Genomic DNA, 18,228 nt, shown 5'->3' with positions numbered 1-18,228 from the left:
ACATCCGACCACCTAATGCAGTAGTTCACACTACACCATGTTCTGCCCCCATTTTCCCTTATAACAATCTTAGATCGTTGGCCGATCCAAGATTGTCGCTGCTGATTTCGTAACCGATCATCCTGCAGTGTGATGTAGATCGTCGTGGCTCCGATCTAAATCAGGGTTTTTCCCGGACTGGGAGCTAAACGGTGAATGTGACAGGTAGCCAATCAGAAAGCCGGATTCTCCTCCGTGATTTCTGAGGGGAAATAACGAGGGGAATCCCAAACAGCTGACACGGCGCAACCCAAAGTCCAGCGGACATCGGAGATGATATGTGGAAACAACATTAATATTTATTTAACATTTCGTGCAAAGAATATACAAATGACAAGGGGAGGAGTTGGAGCCAAATTGCTACCGCAGTTGATAAACCCGGTAACTTTTCAGTTGTTCTTCGTTAACGTGACATAAATAGGTTACAATGATTTTCATTCAGTCATGACTTTACGCCGACTCTAGCCACATGCATCACAGGTAGATTCTAGTAAAGCATTGATTAATGCCTGATTTTAAAATTAGTTAACTGGACTTGTAGCCATTATTTTGTGCCCAGGTGGCTGGACGCCACACGGCACGACAAACCCGATTGAACCGTTATACCCAGAATTTCTGTCGGCTAATGTGTCTCTCAGGTTTAGAAAATGGGGCGACAACTGATGTAGTGTGCGCTGGACATTACACTAAGGAAATGAGGAAGGGCGGGTCAGTGGCCACTGAACCCCTGAGACCGACTCATCGAACCCCCGGGGTTCGAGAGAACCCAGGTTAAGAACCACTGCATTAGACAGAACCAGCGGTCCAAACGTCCCTGAGTTCCTATAAAAAGACGAAAAGTCTTTGTTCCTACAGAGATTAAATTCCCTTCTGGAAAACGTAGGACCATCATTTATCTGTAGGACCAGTTCTAGAAATAGGCAACATGGAACCAATAGATGGAAGCCCAGGGTGTCATCTACTGAAGGGGGCGCTGCTGCAGCTACTAGAAACAGAACAGAGCATCTCTGACTGGAGCCGGTCGCTAATTGTAGCTGCTAATCATGCTAGCACGCTTCACTCCATATAAAGGTGCCTCACTTCACCTCTGCTTCAGCTCACCTACCCACAATCCTTTGTGGGTAGGTGAGCCCCAACCCCAGAAACCAACGGCAACAAGATGCATAGAAATATTGGCTGGTCAAATCGGCCCAGTTTCATTTACCGATGTTATTATCGATAAATCGCAAATGGCAATCATGAATGCTGCCGTTCACCCTGCAGGTCGTGACCCCGTTAGCCCCGCCCACTGACCTGCCACCAGCAGGATGGGATGCTTGTCGGGGTGCAGCTCCATCTGTCGGGCGATCCAGGCGCCGTCGAAGTGCGCGTACCACCAGCCTTTCTTCTGCTGCGGCTCCTTGAACTGCTCCGCCGGCCGAATGAACGGGATGCGGAAGTAACGCTGCTGCCGATTGGCCGACAGGTCCTGCTGCCGAGCCGGGAGGGGCGGGGCCAAGCTCTGCTGGGCTGCTGATTGGACGAGAGACATTAGAGGCAACAGGACATGGAGATGGACCAGAACCAGAACCAACTGGACCGGAACCAGACGGCCCAGTCTATTGGGACCTACAGGGCGCTTTGAGACCCAGAACCAGAAGATCCAGAATATGGAAAAAATCAGAAAAGGTTCTGCAGAACCAGCAGGTCCAAATCCAGCTGGATCAGAACTTCAGTGATGGAGCAGAGTCAAAAACCAGAACCTGAGATCCGTCCAACAGGAGTTTCCCTCCCTGCTGGATCCACTCAGGTTCTGATCGGGTTCTGCTCAATCGCACTTCGTTCTGGACCCAGTGTGGACCGGTACCACCAGAACATCTTCCTCCTTCCTCTATGAAGCAGAGCAACTAGAAGCAGAACCAGCGGTCCCAGTAGGCCCAGTTAGGAGCAGAACCAGCGGAACCAGCAGGTTAGTGGAGATTAGCCGGGTTCTACAGAACTTACGCGTTTCTCTGGCTGCAGACGGAACATCTGAAACACGGAGACACAGGATGAAGACCATTCTGCCCGACCCAAATGGGTCTGACAGGTTCTGGTCCTGACACTGAACCAGAACCTGCAGAAGCTCAGGAGCTTTATTTTGAAAGTCTGACATAAATCCATTTCCTGTTTGGGGCATAAACAAGAAGTTCTGTACATCAGAACTTCCTGTTCAGAACCAGAATCTCTGTGAGGAAACTAGTTGGATCAGAACCTTCAGGTGGCTAGAAGGTTCTGATGTTTCCTGACCAACAGAACCTTCAGCTGAATATCTGAGGAGCTGGTGAAACCAGAACCGGTTCAGAACCAGAATAGAAGTGGCATACCGTATTCCATGACGGAGCGCGGCGCCCGCTGATCCGCCTCGGCGTTCCTCTTCTTGTTCCGGGCCTTCCAGGCGTGGTACACCTTCAGCCGCCGGTGGAACTCCTCCCTGCAGGCCGCCAGCAGCTCGATGTCTGAGGGAGAGGAGGACGGGTCAGGACCCGGTTCTGAACCAGAACCTGCTTCTGTTGGGCCGACCCACTGAGGGAGGTTCACTGGTTTTCATTTATAATTTATTAACATGACAGATCTGATCCATAATGGACTCTGGACTCAACAGAACCAGCAGACTGGACCCTCCCTGAAGTTTCATCGTCTCTTCCGCTGCTCACCAACCCTGAGACCGCCTAAACCTGGACCCAAAGAACTCAGTCAGCACCAACCCAATGCTGTTTGGTTCTGACCGTTTAATATTTAAAATTAGATTCTGAAAACTGATCTGGAGTTTAGTAGCCCCGCCCCTCGACCGGAAGCCCCGCCCCTCGCCATAAAATCCAGTAACTTCTGGATCTGTGTTGTTCACCACAGGATGTGCTGACGGACCCAGACCCAGAACTAGATCGGAACTTCAACCTGGATCTAAACATGAACCTGGATCCAGATTCTAATCCTAATCCCAGATCCGGGTCACTCACCACAGGATGTGTTGATGGCGTCCCGCAGCTCAGCGTACTTCCACTTGCTCAACTCAAACTTTTTGGCGTTGGCAGCAGCTTTGTTGGCCTGAACCTGCGGCCCTCTGGGATAGGAAGCAGAGACAGGAAACAGGAAGTGAGACGAAGACGTGCAGGTGAGGAGGAGGGGGAACGCCTGAACGCCATAGATCCACCTGAGGAGCCGAGTTCACTGAGAGTTTCCCACTGAAACTGGTTCTTATCACAGTTCTGGTCCAAAGAGAAGTCCAGAGTTCTGGACCAGCAGAAGTTCTAACTGGGTCCAAAAGGTTCTGGCTCTCTACCTGGATATGGACTCAGTCCTCAGCTGCAAGTAACCAGGTGTTTGACTCCGGAACCGGATCTGGATCAAGAACTGGATCTGGACTATCTGCTCCTCAGACCATCTAGTCTCTGGATCAACAATGTGGTCTTCAGGAGCAACACTTGGTGAACCAGAACTCCCAGTGACCTCCCAGTGACCTCCCAGTGACCTCCCAGTGACCTCCCAGTGAACTCCACTCCATCAGGAGCTCAAAGATGGAATCAGAGTCCAGTTCTACAAACAGAACAGGGTTACGGGTCAGAAACACACCAAGTGGAGGAGAGGAGAAAGAACTGCATGCAGTAGAACCAATAGAACCAGTAGAACCCAGTAGAACCAGTAGAACCCAGTAGTACCAATAGAACCCAGTAGAACCAATAGAACCCAGTAGAACCAATAGAACCCAGTAGAACCAATAGAACCCAGTAGAACCAGTAGAACCCAGTAGAACCAGTAGAACCCAGTAGAACCCAGGGTCCGGTGGACAGAGTGAGCAGAATCCATCTGTGAACCGTCAGCGACTTCTCATGTTGGAAATTCAGGAATTTGATTAATTTTAATTTAAAATTTTGATTTTTGTTGTTGCATCAGAAACCAGAAGATCCATTTTCCCGTCTTCATCCAGCTGTGCAGATCAGCGGAACCACATGGACCGGACCTCTGCTGGTTCTGGACCGGAAAGCTCTGGAAGTACCAGGAAGGGCCCGCTGATGGCGCTGTAATCCATGCCCGACCTGGGTGACCTTTCGGGTCAGACGTTCTGGTGGTTCTGGAGGTGTGAGCAGGAATAAGACCCGAGCAGCAATTCCCGGTTCTTCAAACGTATGAACTTCCTCCACCAACGGACCGCAGGTCCAGAACCAGAACCTTCTTCTTCATGGACCGGTTTGGATCAATCAGGATCATCTGGTTCTGATTAGCGATCTGATCCGAATCAGAGAGAGATCGGAGAGATTTGGTTCCGACGGACGGATTTTACCCACCGGGCCAGAAGTTCGGTCATCTCCTTCGCCATTTCCTCCCTGCAAAGCATGATGGGCCGGGTTAGCAGGATGTGGGCGGAGCTTAGACACATTTCAACCCAAGAAGAAGAAACTAGTTTCTGATCTCAATGTGAAATAAACCCCAGAAGAAGAGACCAACAAACTCCCAGTTTACTCAGAAGAACCAGAACCAAAACCAGTTTCTGACCCAGTTCAGGTTTTCAAACTGGTTCTGATCTGGTTCTGGTTCGTACGGACCCGGCCAGATGCCACAAGACACCTGAATGTGTTGCTGTAGGTGCAGCAGGTGTGTGAGAGGAACCTACATGGTGTAGCTCTTCAGCTTGGCGCCGACCTGCAGGCTGGAGAGAGTCAGAGTTAGAGACGACGAAGAGGAGGGGATCGATCATTGATCCATCATTGATCTATCAGCTCCAATCAGAGGAGGTCAGACTGGTCACCAGTTGAACCAGTTCCTACTGAAACTGGGCCAGAACCCTTCACTGGTTCCCATTGGCCACCAAGCTGGACCCAGCAGAACCGGATCCATCAGAACCAACCACCAACCACAGCTCAGCTGTCTCTGATGTCAGCCAATGAAGCTTCGGCGGTGGGCGGGGCTGACCTGGTTCTCTGGAAGCCAACCCAATCTTCTTTACTGGGTTCCTTCCAGAATCAGCCCCGGTTCTGACCCGGTTCTGAACTGGAACCAGCTTGTTGAGACAATCAGAACCTGGATTGAAACACAGAGATTCTAACAATTTGCAGCTTATGTTTGGACTCCTCTGGTTCTGGTTCTGAACTGTCTGGAGACTAGAACTGGTGCTGATCAGGTCGGAAAAGGTTCTACTAGGAAGTGAGGATTGTTAGATTGTTACGGCATGCAGGGGTCAGAGGACAGGGGTCAGAAAGAGCCGGGGTTAATCAGAAAGGTTATGTCTGAGGATCTTACGCTGCTCTCTCTGGAGACGATGGAACGGAGGAGCCGTTACTGGAACAGGAGAAGAAGAACAACGTCAAACACCAGAGAAGAAGAACATCGTCAAACACCAGAGAAGAAGAACATCGTCAAACACCAGAGAAGAAGAACATCGTCAAACATGGTGGAACTTCGTCAGTTTCCTCCTGAGCTCAGGAAGAGCTGCCGTTGTTAAGAAAACAGCTAATGCGGATCCAAATAAACCAAGGTCCAGGTTCTGGTTCTGGATCATTAAGGCCTGAAGGAGAAACTGGACCTCCATCACCCAGAAACAATTGTAAAACTTTATATTCATTTATATATAATCGTTTGGAGATTAATCTGATTTTGTTTCGTCGTACACCAGGAAATAGATTTGTTCAGAGCAGGTCACTGTGAGCTTCCTGAGCCTAGAGGTCAAAGGTCAGGGTACCTGCGCAACCCCGAGTCACTCAGTGTCTCGTCGGGAATCAGCTCCGCCTCGCTCTGGGCGATCCGCATGGCCAGCTCCCGGTCCCTCCGCTCCTGCTCCAGCACCGCCTGCCGTGCCACTTCCTCCTCCCGCTCCGCCTGCAGCTGCAGCTCCAGCTCCGCCTGGGGACGGAATACAATCTGGATTATTTGGTCCAGATTATTTGGTCAGCAGGTGGAACCAGGAACAGCCTGCTTCCTATTTCTGTGGATGTCTATGCACCTCCACCTCCTGCTATAACAGGGTTAGCAGGAGTGCTAGCAGTTAGCAGCTAACAGGTTTAGCAGAAAAGCTAGCAAAAGGCTGCTGTCTGAATGAGATCCAGGTTATAGTAAATATTTTTAAATGCTGCTGCTCAGGTTGAGCAACGTTGGAGGAACTCAAGTTTCACACATGAACTTCAGCGAACTCATCCAGCGCAGGCATGGAAAAACACCAACCTGAAGCCGCCTCTCCTCTTCCTCCCTCTTCTTCCTTTCCTCCTCTTCCTGCTTCCTCTTTAGCTCCATCTCTGCTTTCCTACAGAGGAACAGACAGAAGGCGAGAGGGAAGTTCATCCATCTCTGCAGAAGTCCTGGGTTCCCGTTCGGAGACGTTCCCTAACGTCCGGATCAACACGCATTGGGGAACCGTCTGGGCTGTGGACGGGGCCGAGAGGATGAGAAACGGTGGACAGAATGTTCTGGGTTTTTACTGAAACGTTATCTTGCCATTTGCTCATGAACTGTGGCTGTTCCAGTAAATTCAGCCGCCACAGCTCCACGCTGCTCTGCTATCAGTTTGGACTGGAAGACATTTGGACAACCAGTCCAGTGACGAAGCCGTTGCCAACATCAGTTATGAACATGCGACTCAAACCGGACACAGCGCCCCCTAATGGTCAGCTTGAACCTCCTCACCCTAGGAATGTCAAGAGTTTCAGAAAAGTCTGACAAGCAACACATGTAACTTTCATTAAAAAAAAAGTAGCAACTTGCTGAGAAACTCGTGAGCTACGCTCGCTAGCCCAAATCCTGACTGTCCACCAGGGGGCGTGTCTGAGTGAGAGTTTTATATCCCTGCGGTACCACCATCCAACCCTAAGAGGGCAGCACTGAAGCAGCGATAGGCCCAATTTTCAGGATTAAATTTAAATGAAAACGTCACAATCTGCACAGAAACCAAGACAGAAGAAGCAATTTACACAACTCATCAGGAGAAATGGTTGATTTGGGGTTTAGTTAGATTCCGATGAAATCAAAACATTTTTATTGAAATTATCACGACTGATAAACTTCGACCCGTCTGCTGACTGATTTTCCCTCCTAACTGCTGCAGATCTGGGATCAGGACGGCTGAAGGTCATTCTGCTGGGAAACGTGCAGATGAAGGCTGCATGTCTCAGGCTGCGACCTTCAGCCCGCGGCGCAGGGGGAGCGAGCCATAAAGCTCAGCCTGTCGTCTCTAATGTGTGACATTAGCGAGCGGCGGCTTGTGACGAACACGACGGCTCCCATCAGTCCTGCTAAAGACTCCCAGGCTGCAGCCTGAACGCGCAGCGGGCCGTGACCCGCATGCAGAGCGCCGCCGCCACAGGAGGGGGGGGCTCCTACCGCTGCCTCTGATCACTGTGGCTCTGGGTCCCGACTCAACAGCGGGTCCGGATCATCAGGCGCCAGGGAGGAACAAGAAGAGGCTCAACCTTTCCAACCAACCCGGATCGTCAGCAGCAGAACTGGGACCGTCTGCCTCAGGGGAACCAGAACCGCCAGCGCAGAGCCGCCTCCACCGCAGCAGGAAATATAATAAAGCTTTTAATAAAGCTTTCCAATATTTCGGAGTTTTTCTGCATCAAAAATTTTGGGCGGACAGGAAAACGTATTTCTGCCCAGCTGCAGTCTGAACTGATCCAGAGTAATCAGATTACTCCAACATACTGTGGGGCTGCGCTGCGATTGGATGTTCCTACTTACAGGCGGCGCTCATCCTCCTCCTGCCTGCGGCGCTGCTCTTCCTCCTCCCTCCTCTTCCTCTCGCGCTCCATCTCCTCCTGGATGCGGCGCAGACGCTCGCGCTCTTCCTCCTCCTTCTTCTTGTTCTGCAGGTCCGTCAGCAGCTTCTCCGACCGCTTCACCAGAACCTGGTACTCGTGGTCGATGTCGATGCGGCTCATCACGGTGTTCTGGAAGCAGGCAGAGAGGGTCAGAGGTCAGAGGTCAGGTTCAGAAACTTCAAGCTGAGGATCTGGTTGGTCTACATCTGACTTTATGGTCAGAGTTGCCATGGTAACCACCCTTGTTAAGGCCATCCAATAAGCCGTCACCTTAAAGCGGATGAATATTTATGAGGAGCCGTTACCGTGACAACGCTCAGACGACAAAGTTTGTCCGTACAGGAGTCATTCATGGCACTATGAGCCCAACAGAGCCAGCAGAACGGCCTATTTAAAACCCAGATTCAGCCAGAACATCCGTCATCAACTGTTAGCAGCTGCCAACTACGGCAAACCATTACGCCCAAAAATTGGCTCTATTGCGCCATCTGGTTCAGAAAGGACGGAAGAAAGAAAACTGTATATATACGCATCTATGGATGGGCTCACACAACAACTGGCCCAAAATGTGCTGCCGACCCACCAGAACCACCAGAACCTCACCTTGATCTTCAGCGTCAGGGCGTTGATGGCGTTCTCCAGCTCCAGGATCTGCTGGCTCATCTCCTGCTTTCCCTCCTTCAGGCCTCCCACCACCTCCGTGAAGCGGCCCATCCTCTTCCTCAGGTTCTGGACCTTCACCAGCCCGTCGATGCTGCAGACACACAACCGGGTCTGTTAGCAGAACCACAGGAACTGGGTCAGCTAGCGGGTCCGTTAGCGGGCCACGCACCATTATTCCAACGCTAATCATTTTGAACAGATTTCTTCTTCTCTACATCGAGTTCAGCTTAAGGTCAAAGTTCACCCAGAAGCGTTCATGACACAAAGAACCGACACGATCCACCAGAACCTCCAACCGCCATGGGTGGGTCCGGCTCCCAGTCTACTGTTTGAGTCATGAGTCGGAGCGGTTCTGGTTCCGACTATGACCTGATCCGTCCATCACTGCAGAATCCCCTGCAGTCGTCATCGCTCCAGTAATCCCCGACGGCGCCGCTCAGATCCGGTCAGCATGCTGTCAGAGATGATGAAGGAAACGGCGCTCCTCTTCACCCGCAGTGGTCCAAACGGTTCTAATCAAATGGATCGGCGGCCCGGAACTATCGCACGCAGAGAATGCAACGAGCAGAACGCCGGCGGCCGGGGAACGATGGATAATGAAATGGAGGGAGCGTGGCGGTCAGAGAGCTGGAGGAGGAAGCTGCTAACCGACGACAGGAAGCAGAATAGGAAGTGTGACTCACCGAGGCTTGTGCTTCTTCCTGCAGAGCCACATGCGGACCGTCTTCTGCATGGTGATGCAGGCGCCGGTCCGGTACAGGATCTTGTTCTTTACTGTAACAGACAGACAGGAACCACTTTAACCAGCTGGACCCAAACCGGACACAACACCAGAACCACAGAGAGTGGGAAGTTAAAGGCCAGAGTCCACCAGGTGGAGACATCTAGTGGCTCAGATATGAAACTGCAACGGAGTTAATATGTTGAGAGCCAGAAACAAATATAAAAAGATTTTTAAAATCCTGATGCTGCATCAGATGGTGCAGCAACCATCTGGACCAGAACCGGTTGGTTCTGACCAACAATCATTGTCTCTTCATTACTGTGAATAATCTCATTGATGGACTGATTAGTATCAGCATTTATAAATCCACAGGTTTCCAGTTTCCTGTCATGATGTGAATCGGGTTCAGTTCTTGAGGTTCTGATCCGATAGCAGGAGGTTGAACCAGAAACGACTGATTGGTGTGGATGGGAGAACGTTGCCGGCAGTAAAGAGGCAACGCTTCAGGAGAAACGATGGAAGGTGAGGTGATGAAGCTGCTTACGCTTGATGACGGACAGAGCGCACCACTGGACCTTCTTCCAGCGGCTGTGGATCAGCCATTTGTTGACCTTCTGGACCAGCGCCGCCAGGTGCTCCGGGTCGGACCTCATGATCTGGTCAAACTCTGCGAACTGGAAACCAGTCAGAACAGTAAGTAACCTCTCTGCTCCCTTTGAGAGCCTGACTGTCACGCTGCTGTCTGATGTTCTGGTCCGTTTTCCCTGGTCCGAGTTGGGCCTCCAGAGCCAACAGGCTCAGTTCTGATTGTCGGATCGGTTAGTCTGGTGCAGAAAGGAAGGAAGGATGTCTCACCTTTCCAGGGCGGAAGAACACTTTGGTGAGGCCGAACTTGTAGTCGTTCTCGTCGAGTCCCAGAGCTTTAAACAAAGCCTACAAACAGAAAAACACAACAAGGTTCTTAAAATCAGCCGAGAAGGCCCGGTTCCGGTCCAGAGCTTCAAGAACTCACCTTACAGAAGAGCCGCGGGTCGAGGCGGGTCAGCTTGGGCGGCATGTACTTCTGGTACATGTTGTAGAGTTCATGGAAAGGAGCTCTGGAGGGAAAGCCGCCCTGCATCAGGTCCAGAACCGACACCATTCCTGCAGAACACGGCCCAGAACAGAACCTCAACATGTCTGTTCGCAATCGGGTTCTTTCCATTTTATTTCCCATGTGACATGAATGACCAGCACCAGAACTACAGCCTGGGGCACTGAGGGAAAGTTCCCTCGGCGGCTCAAGTTTAGGCCCCATTTTATTTATTTTGTATTTGCCGCCTCTTGGACATATTTTTAAGAAATTGTCTTTTCAGTGTTTGCTGACGATGTGCAGATATACAACAGATTGCTTAACAGCAGTTAGCCAATGGATGAACCAAAAGCTTCTTCACTTGAATCAAAAATAAAACTCAAGTTGTTCAGTTTGGACAAAAGAGCCTCATTAGTCAACCTGCTAAAGTTCTTGGTTCCTTTGCTCCTTTTCTTCTGTTAGAAATCTCAGTGTCATTTTGACAGTTTGAAACCGGATCAGCAGGTGAGCTCTGGCGCTTTTTCCATCTTCTAGCAAAGGTTAAGTCCAGCCTTCATCACAACACGTTTAGACTATGCAACTCATCATGTAACAATGTGGACCAGTCTTCCCTACAGCGTCTCCAAATGATTCAAAATGCCGCAGCGAGACTTTTAACTGGAACCAGAAACCGGAGCACATGACCCCACCATCGGCTTCTCTGCCAGTTCCTTATCGGATTGATTTTAAAATCCTTTTATTGGTTATTAAAACTGTACATGGCTTAGATCCAGATTATCTTCAAGACGTTCTTCATAACCAATAAATTTCTCTTGCATATTCCCAGGCGCTGATCTGTGGAACAACTTGGCCTTTAACATTAGATCTGCTCAAAGTCTGGGACTATTTAAATCACTCCTTAAAACTCTTTATTCTTTAACTTTTCCATAAGGCCTGACAGGGTAATTTACTTGCCCTGTCTATTTTAATTAGTGTTTTATTCTTATGCATTTTATGAATACTGTACAGCACTGTGGAGCAGTGAATATCTGGTTTTAAAGTGTTTTTTAAATAAAATTGACATTTAGGGTCAAGGCGGACCACGACCCGATGGGCTGAGGTCAGAGGTCAGGGCGGGACCACGACCCACTCAGAGGGAGCCTGTGGGGCCTCGCTCTGCGGCGTCAGCCTGTGGCAGCATTTCCAAACTCTGGTCCTCCAGGAACACGGTCCTGTAGCTTTTATATGTTCCCCTGTTTCAACCAGTTAATCAGCCATGTGTTGGAGCAGGGGAATGTCCCTCAGAGGGAGTCACCATCATATTTCCTGAGTTTAATGCAATAGGCTCCGCCCACCAGGCTAGCCTGCCTCTTGATGCAGAGAGTTGAAGGAGCTTCTCTCCTTAAACTCATCAGGAGGTGCTGGTCCAGTTAGCCCTTTAATCTGAAAGTGAAGCAGAGCCTCAATCCTCTCTAGCTGCAGGAGATGAAAATGTTCTCAGGTTCTTGTGGAGAACAATCTGTGGTCGGCTCTCCTGATTGATGCTAATTAGAGGAGCTTGCACTGTCTTCTTTCCACGCTGAGTCAATTAAAGCCAATCATCAGCAAACGACCTACTGCCAGAAACAGGAAGGAGCCCCAGCGGTTCGTACCGGAGCACTGCAGCTGGGAGAGGATCTGAGCTCCTTCAAACTGGTGGCTGACCATCTTCAGGTTGGGTTTGATGCAGCGGATGAAACTGGAGCCCTGAAGGAGAAGCAGATCAGTCAGACCCAGAGAGCAGAACCAGAACCAGCACCCCTGCAGGGGAACATGACTCACCGTGCTGCGCAGCTTGTCCAGGAGAATATTCAGCTGCATCTGCAGGAGAAACAGGAGTTCTGTTATTAAAGCAGACGGTTCATGACCACATCTCTGCTGGATCCAGCAAATTTATTTTCTGGCCTCACGCTGAAGCTGCTTCGGGTCAAACTGGGTCAACATGGTGAAGCGTTTGGTCCACCGAATGGCAACACTAAACTCTGACAGCTGCTATCTGCATCTCACGCACATCAAGGACATGCAACACCTCTCCACAGGATGTGGTTACCATAGAAACACAGGAGCTGACAGGAACCAGAGCCAAAGCCCGTCAGGTCGGGGTGGGAGACCGAGCGCAGAGGGTCAGAGGTCGTGCTCGGCGTTCGGCTCACCTTGAACTTGTTTCCGACGCTGATGAAGCTGAGCTTCCCGGCCTTCTGCTTGGCGTCTCGGCTGCTGGCGGCGTTCTCAAAGAGCCGGCGGACGAAGCCGTCCTTGGACTCGCTCACCAGGTTCTCCAGGGACATGTGCAGCGCATCGTTGTTCTTCTCCACAAACTGGGTCTGATGAGAGACACGAGGACACGGTCAGACCCTGCAGGGGTCCGACCAGGCAGCCGGACCAGGTTCAGGTGATCCGGACCGGACCAGGCTGCCGGCTCCTCTGCTGAACCCACCGTCTCATAGCACACGGCTCCTGCAAAGTGGCGGATGATGAAACCTTCATCGTCCCGGACGTTCCGGTGAACGGTCAGCTTGGACTTCCTGGGAATCTGCGGCACACAGAGACAAGAGTCATCAGGACATTTTCCCAGAACCGACTGAACTGATTTCATCTACAGATGGTTCCAGTTCAGACTAGAGGATTTACAGTTACATTCAGGTCTTTTATTTTTAAAACGCAAAGTACTTCCTTCACCAGCTGATCATTGGATGTGGAGATAAAAACCTTTTATTATTTCAAGAACCTAAACTCATCTTTAAATGATCACAGCTTCTAGTTGTTTTCTGGCCTCCAAGTCTGTTTCCCTCCTTCGGTCTGGTTGACCGGGTTCTACAGGAGCCAGAACATCTGCTCCACTCCCATCTGCTGTGGTTCTTTCTCTCTGCTCTGAGTCAAACTAACCTGTTCCCCTCCTGGCCTGTGGGGGCGCTGCACCAAGAACCACTGAAGGAAACGACACAAAAACCTCTGAAGACACTGAGAGCAACTTCCTTCTTCAGCAGATGAAAACAAGATGGAGGCGTCAGGTTTTAGCGGTTGGAGGATTTCTCTTAAAGACCAGGAGCCATTTTTGCTGCTAGCGCTAGGCTAACACGTTAGCTTTGGTTGTATTTACCCAGAATGCCCTGCACTGTAGTCCACTTCCTGCTTTTGGAGCGGTATATGGTCCACTTGGCATTCACATTCAAACCGAACCCAGAACAAAATTTGGAGGACAAAAGGTCAGAGGTCGTCTAGGGTTCACACCTCACCAACCGAACCGGACTTTCTAGGCAAAGTCTGGTTCGTTCCCTAATGATATTGTGATTTCCATGAGGATCTGTGAGCTGGCAGGGCGGTCTTAGTAAGCCATTGGTTCCAGGCTTCAGCTGCAGCAGAGGGACTCACCGTGAGGCGAAAGTGGTTCCTGTGCTTGCTGTGAACCGTGTCAGTGAAGTGCTGGTCGCTGGGCTGAGGCAGGCGGTTCTCCTCGTCCAAGATGTCCAGAATGCCCACCAGCTTGGCCTCCACCAGGTCTGCAGAGACAGAGGAGACGCCCTGATGAAGATGAGGAGGAAGCAGCAGCTGCAGGACATCCAGAAGGACCTACCGATGCAGTCCTGGTTGTCGACGTAGTGAACCTCGTTGACCCCCAGCCCCTCCTTCTGGTACAGCTCTTGTTCCTGCAGAGGAAACCAGACCATGAAGGTGAGAGAGACGGCATCCAATCAGGACAGGCGATGCTGCTTCCAGCTTCCTGGTTGCTGCCAGGAAATTGCAGGAAACCAGGACCCAAGCGACCGGGTCTGTTGTCATGGCAGCAGCTCACCTCCTTCAGGATGCGCTCGTTGAAGAACTGCTGCAGCTTCTCGTTGCAGTAGTTGATGCAGAACTGCTCAAAGCTGTTGTGTTCAAAGTATTCTGGAAGACAGAGAGAAGATCAGAGGTCATCTCCTTCCCAACGACCCCTCTTCCTCATCGTGGACTGACCGAAGCCGGCGATGTCCAGCACGCCGATGAAGTTAGCCGAGGAGTCGAAGGGGAAGCACTGGTTGACCCGCGTCACCACATGGTCGAAGAGCCGGCTGTAGGTGGCCTTGGCCAACGCGTCCCGGGCGTTGTTGGCCTGCTCCACCTTCAGGGGCACCCTGGGGAGACACGGGGTGACCTCTGACCTTTACAGACTTCACTAGGGAGAGAGAGCTGCCCACCTGACCATCAGGTTAGCAACAGCTGCCAGGAACTGAAGCGTGTCAGGGTTGACCACAGATAGAGTCTTTCAGTATAAACCACTGCTGACTGCAGAAGCTAAGAGGAGTCACGCTGTTAATTGTTGGACCAATCAAAAAAGAGGTCAACCTTTGACCTCTGCTTAGATAAGAAAAACCCAAACTGATCTGCTGCAGAAAGAAACCAGACAGTTACCAGGCCTCAGACCTCAGCATCACTCATTCACTACGGAATATTCTGTGTCTGCATAGCTAGCACAGCTAACATAGGTAGTACAGGTAGCACAGCTAACATAGGTAGCACAGCTAACATAGGTAGCACAACTAACATAGGTAGTACAGGTAGCACAGCTAACATAGGTAGTACAGCTAACATAGGTAGCACAGCTAACATAGGTAGCACAGCTAACATAGGTAGTACAAGTAGCACAGCTAACATAGGTAGCACAGCTAGAATGCTGCTTCCCTTGAAGGCATTTTATTTAAACAAAATCAAACGATGTGAGAGAAAGAAAATTACTTAAGAGATTGAAACAGTTTCAGATTTCTGTATCATACGATGCTAATGTTTATGCTAATCTGAGCAGCACTACTGATGCCAGATGGCTTCCACTCTACAATAATGTGCCGATTTTGTAGCGGCCCGGTCTGCGGAGGTTAGGGCCAGTATGAGCAGCCGGCCAGTTCTTCAGAACAGGTCAGAACCTCAGTCAGGTCCAGCAGGCCCGGTTCCAGCAGCCTGAGCTTTATACAGCTAATGGGTCATTAGCTTGTGTTCTGGATGGTTCTGCTCACCAGCAGTCAGTTCAACTGTTTGGTTCTGATTGACTTCTAACAACATCTTACACACTTTCTGGGCCGGACCAGCAGAGCAGAACCTGGCAGCTGTTCACTAGTGGAAACTGAAAACTGTGGAGTGTGTGTGTGTGCATTTGTTTGTAATACCTTGTGGGGACCATTTTCCTGATACAAACATTGTGGGGACCCACTGCTACTTGTGGGACCGAAGCCTGGTCTCCACAAGGGGAAACCCTGTTTTTGGGTCAGGGGTCAGCTATAGGATTACGGTGTGAATTGAGTTTTGGTTAGAGTTAGGATAGGGTTTAGGGTAAGGATTAGGCTGTAGAAATTAATGGAAGTCAATGGAAAGTCCCCACAAAGATAGCAATGCAAAGGTGTGTGTGGTGAGCAGCAGCTCTTACTTGATAGCCGTCCCCTTGGCACCCCCTGCTGACGTGAGCATGACCCTGGTGGTGAGGCTGACCCTGAGGTCGTCTTGCTCCAGGCCCAGCAGCTCAGCGCAGTGCTGCAGCGTCTGGCCCGACTGGTTCCTGATGGTGCAGCCGCCTGCAAGACAAGGAGGAGGGCAAATCATTGGTTTTGCTGTTGCTCCGGTTAAAGTGGAGCCTGTCGGGGAGCAGGGGTCACCGACCTGAGGCTGGGAGCTGCTTCACAGAGCAACACCTGGTGCTGCTTGAAACGGACATGAATTATCCCGTTATGACAATAACACATAAATGTATATATGATTACATGCTGTCTGATCACACTAAGGTTAGGGAGTACTCACAATAGTTAGTAATGATTTACCATGGCAGCTATGGTTAATCGTCATTTACCCACAGTGACTGACAGTTTGATTGTTGCTGCAGCGCCTCCTGCTGTGCGCTGTGAGTACCATGAGATTTTACTTTAAATAAAAAAAGAAAATAATAGTTATTGTATGTTTTATTATCCAACCCTCTTTACTATTAACAAAACTGTGTAGAAAAAAAAGATCTTTTGTACCAAAGCATCTTGTACGTAGCATTCATCAGTGTGAGTCTGTGTGGGTCAAAGGGCAGGCCGAAGACCAAGTCTTATTGGTCAGATTGCTTTTGTTAATTTGGCACCTTGGTGTTTTTCTGTAGCTAAAGATGAATGAATGGAGTTTGAACCTAGCCCTAACCTCATAAGGAACCAGGGGAACCAGAGGAACCAAAGAACCAGAGGAACCGGGGGAACCAAAGGAACCAAAGAACCAGAGGAACCAGAGGAGCAGGGGGAACCAAAGGAACCAGAGGAACCAAAGAACCAGAGGAACCGGGGGAACCACAGGAACCAGAGGAACCAGAGGAACCACAGGAACCAGAGGAACCAAAGAACCAGAGGAACCAAAGAACCAGAGGAACCAAAGAACCAGAGGAACCGGGGGAACCACAGGAACCAGAGGAACCAGAGGAACCACAGGAACCAGAGGAACCAGATGCAGCAGCAGGTCCTGCAGATCCGTCCGGGCCTGAATCTCAGCGGCTCACCTGAGGTGCTTCCGGCCTCCTCAAAGTCGATGTTGCCCAGATGCAGAACGCCGGCCACCACCCGGAACAGGTCCAGCTTCTCGGTGTCGCCCAGGCCGATCTTCTTCATGGCGACGCTCATCCTGGTGAAGTCTCCGTGGTCGTCCAGCAGCGGGTCCTTCAGCGGACCGGCCTTGCTGTGCTGAGGAAACAACACACTGCATGATGAACCTCTGGCCTGAAGAGGGCACCGTTTCACTGTTCAAACCTCAATCTGAACATTTCTCCTGCTGCTGCTCCTCAATCATCTTTGGAATGGTTTCTGGCTCAAGAGCGCCACCCATCACCTGATTCCAGGTAGATTCAGTCTCTGCAGGTTCTAACCTTGAGATTTTTATTTATCTACCACCTGCACCTGTTCAGCCTGCTGACGCTCCCAGTTATTCTGATGTTTCCTTTTATTTCTGCAGATGATTCTGATTGGCTGAGAGCTTCACCGTCACCGTGGAGATGAAGCGTCCAGCCTAATTTCTGTAAAACTCCCATTGAAACGTAATTTCATTCTGTGAATATCGATGGTGGATTTCTGACTGGCCACTTCGATCCCGAGTCAGGTTTCCCAGCAAACATCCAATCTGACATTAGTAAATATAAATAAATGTGATTAAAAGTTCCAGTCTGGTTTTCGCCCTAGTCACCAACAGTCTCCTCCTGAAAGACGGGAAAAGATCCTTCTCTACTGGAACCTCCTCTCTCCTCACGGTCCTCTGGTCTCTCCACCCTCAGGTTAAACGTGTCATTCTAAACTGTTCTCTCTCTTTTCTCTCTCACATTAATAATACCCGGTCTGCTCACTTCCACCTCGGTAAAACTGACCGACTGTCCGCCCCTCCTGCTCCCTGCCTCTATACTCTGGTCATTTCTCCCATTGATTCCTGCAATTCCCTCCTGGTTGTTCTGCCTCATAAATCCAAAAACTTCAACTGGTTCCAGTCTCTGCTGCTCGCATCGTCACCAAAACAGCCTCATTTCACCACATCACTCCAGTTTACAACAACTTCACTGGCTCCCCGTTTCCTTCAGAGTTCAGTTTAAATCGAGGCCGTTCATAACTTTTCCTCCTTATGGGTTTATTCTGCTGCTCATCGCCACGTTCCCTTCGTTCTTCCTCTTCATCCTCAGAGCCTCGTCTCGGCAGCGTGGGAAAAGGAACGCTCTTCCTCCTGACATCGTCTGTTCAGCTTCCTTCTCACTTTAACTGACCAGTTATTTTGTGGTTTGTGTCTTGTAGCCATTTTTACTGTTTAATTTGTGTTTCTAACTTTCTAAAGGTTCCTTGGGTGTTTCGAAAGGCGCTGGCAAATAAAATACATTTTTATCATTAAAAGTGAGCCAGAGATCAAAACTTTAACATATTAGAAACCATAGAAACAATCAAATGAAAACATGTTGACTTAAATAGGGTACTTTCATTAGG

The 18,228-nt window shown here is 50.1% G+C and overlaps 1 protein-coding gene across 13 annotated transcripts in view; it reads right to left on the bottom strand.

Moving 5' to 3' along the window:
• The window catches only part of myo6a (myosin VIa), a 33,726-nt gene that overhangs the window by 5,119 nt on the left and 10,379 nt on the right, over positions 1-18,228 (bottom strand). For 2 of the 13 annotated variants that reach the window (XM_015054458.1, XM_015054457.1), the window contains exons 11-35: positions 16,773-16,953; positions 15,678-15,822; positions 14,237-14,394; positions 14,076-14,167; positions 13,857-13,929; positions 13,655-13,782; positions 12,720-12,815; positions 12,436-12,606; positions 12,065-12,103; positions 11,896-11,989; positions 10,205-10,335; positions 10,048-10,125; positions 9,737-9,866; positions 9,152-9,242; positions 8,409-8,559; positions 7,726-7,934; positions 6,214-6,292; positions 5,735-5,895; positions 5,296-5,334; positions 4,670-4,705; positions 4,344-4,382; positions 3,018-3,121; positions 2,385-2,516; positions 2,023-2,049; positions 1,333-1,551 (exon numbers count right to left, since the gene is read on the bottom strand). In XM_015054458.1, the coding sequence (XP_014909944.1) occupies positions 1,333-1,551; positions 2,023-2,049; positions 2,385-2,516; positions 3,018-3,121; positions 4,344-4,382; positions 4,670-4,705; positions 5,296-5,334; positions 5,735-5,895; positions 6,214-6,292; positions 7,726-7,934; positions 8,409-8,559; positions 9,152-9,242; positions 9,737-9,866; positions 10,048-10,125; positions 10,205-10,335; positions 11,896-11,989; positions 12,065-12,103; positions 12,436-12,606; positions 12,720-12,815; positions 13,655-13,782; positions 13,857-13,929; positions 14,076-14,167; positions 14,237-14,394; positions 15,678-15,822; positions 16,773-16,953 (2,803 nt within the window). The remainder of the gene's footprint in view (positions 1-1,332; positions 1,552-2,022; positions 2,050-2,384; positions 2,517-3,017; positions 3,122-4,343; positions 4,383-4,669; positions 4,706-5,295; positions 5,335-5,734; positions 5,896-6,213; positions 6,293-7,725; positions 7,935-8,408; positions 8,560-9,151; positions 9,243-9,736; positions 9,867-10,047; positions 10,126-10,204; positions 10,336-11,895; positions 11,990-12,064; positions 12,104-12,435; positions 12,607-12,719; positions 12,816-13,654; positions 13,783-13,856; positions 13,930-14,075; positions 14,168-14,236; positions 14,395-15,677; positions 15,823-16,772; positions 16,954-18,228) is intronic. The other 11 variants (XM_015054459.1, XM_015054461.1, XM_015054462.1 and 8 more) reach the window with 11 other exon arrangements.

The sequence above is a fragment of the Poecilia latipinna genome, unplaced genomic scaffold, assembly GCF_001443285.1.
Source record: "Poecilia latipinna isolate Pla-1442-1.1 unplaced genomic scaffold, P_latipinna-1.0 Scaffold1253, whole genome shotgun sequence".
Lineage (NCBI taxonomy): Eukaryota > Metazoa > Chordata > Actinopteri > Cyprinodontiformes > Poeciliidae > Poecilia > Poecilia latipinna.
This window is presented reverse-complemented; position numbering and strand designations above follow the sequence as displayed.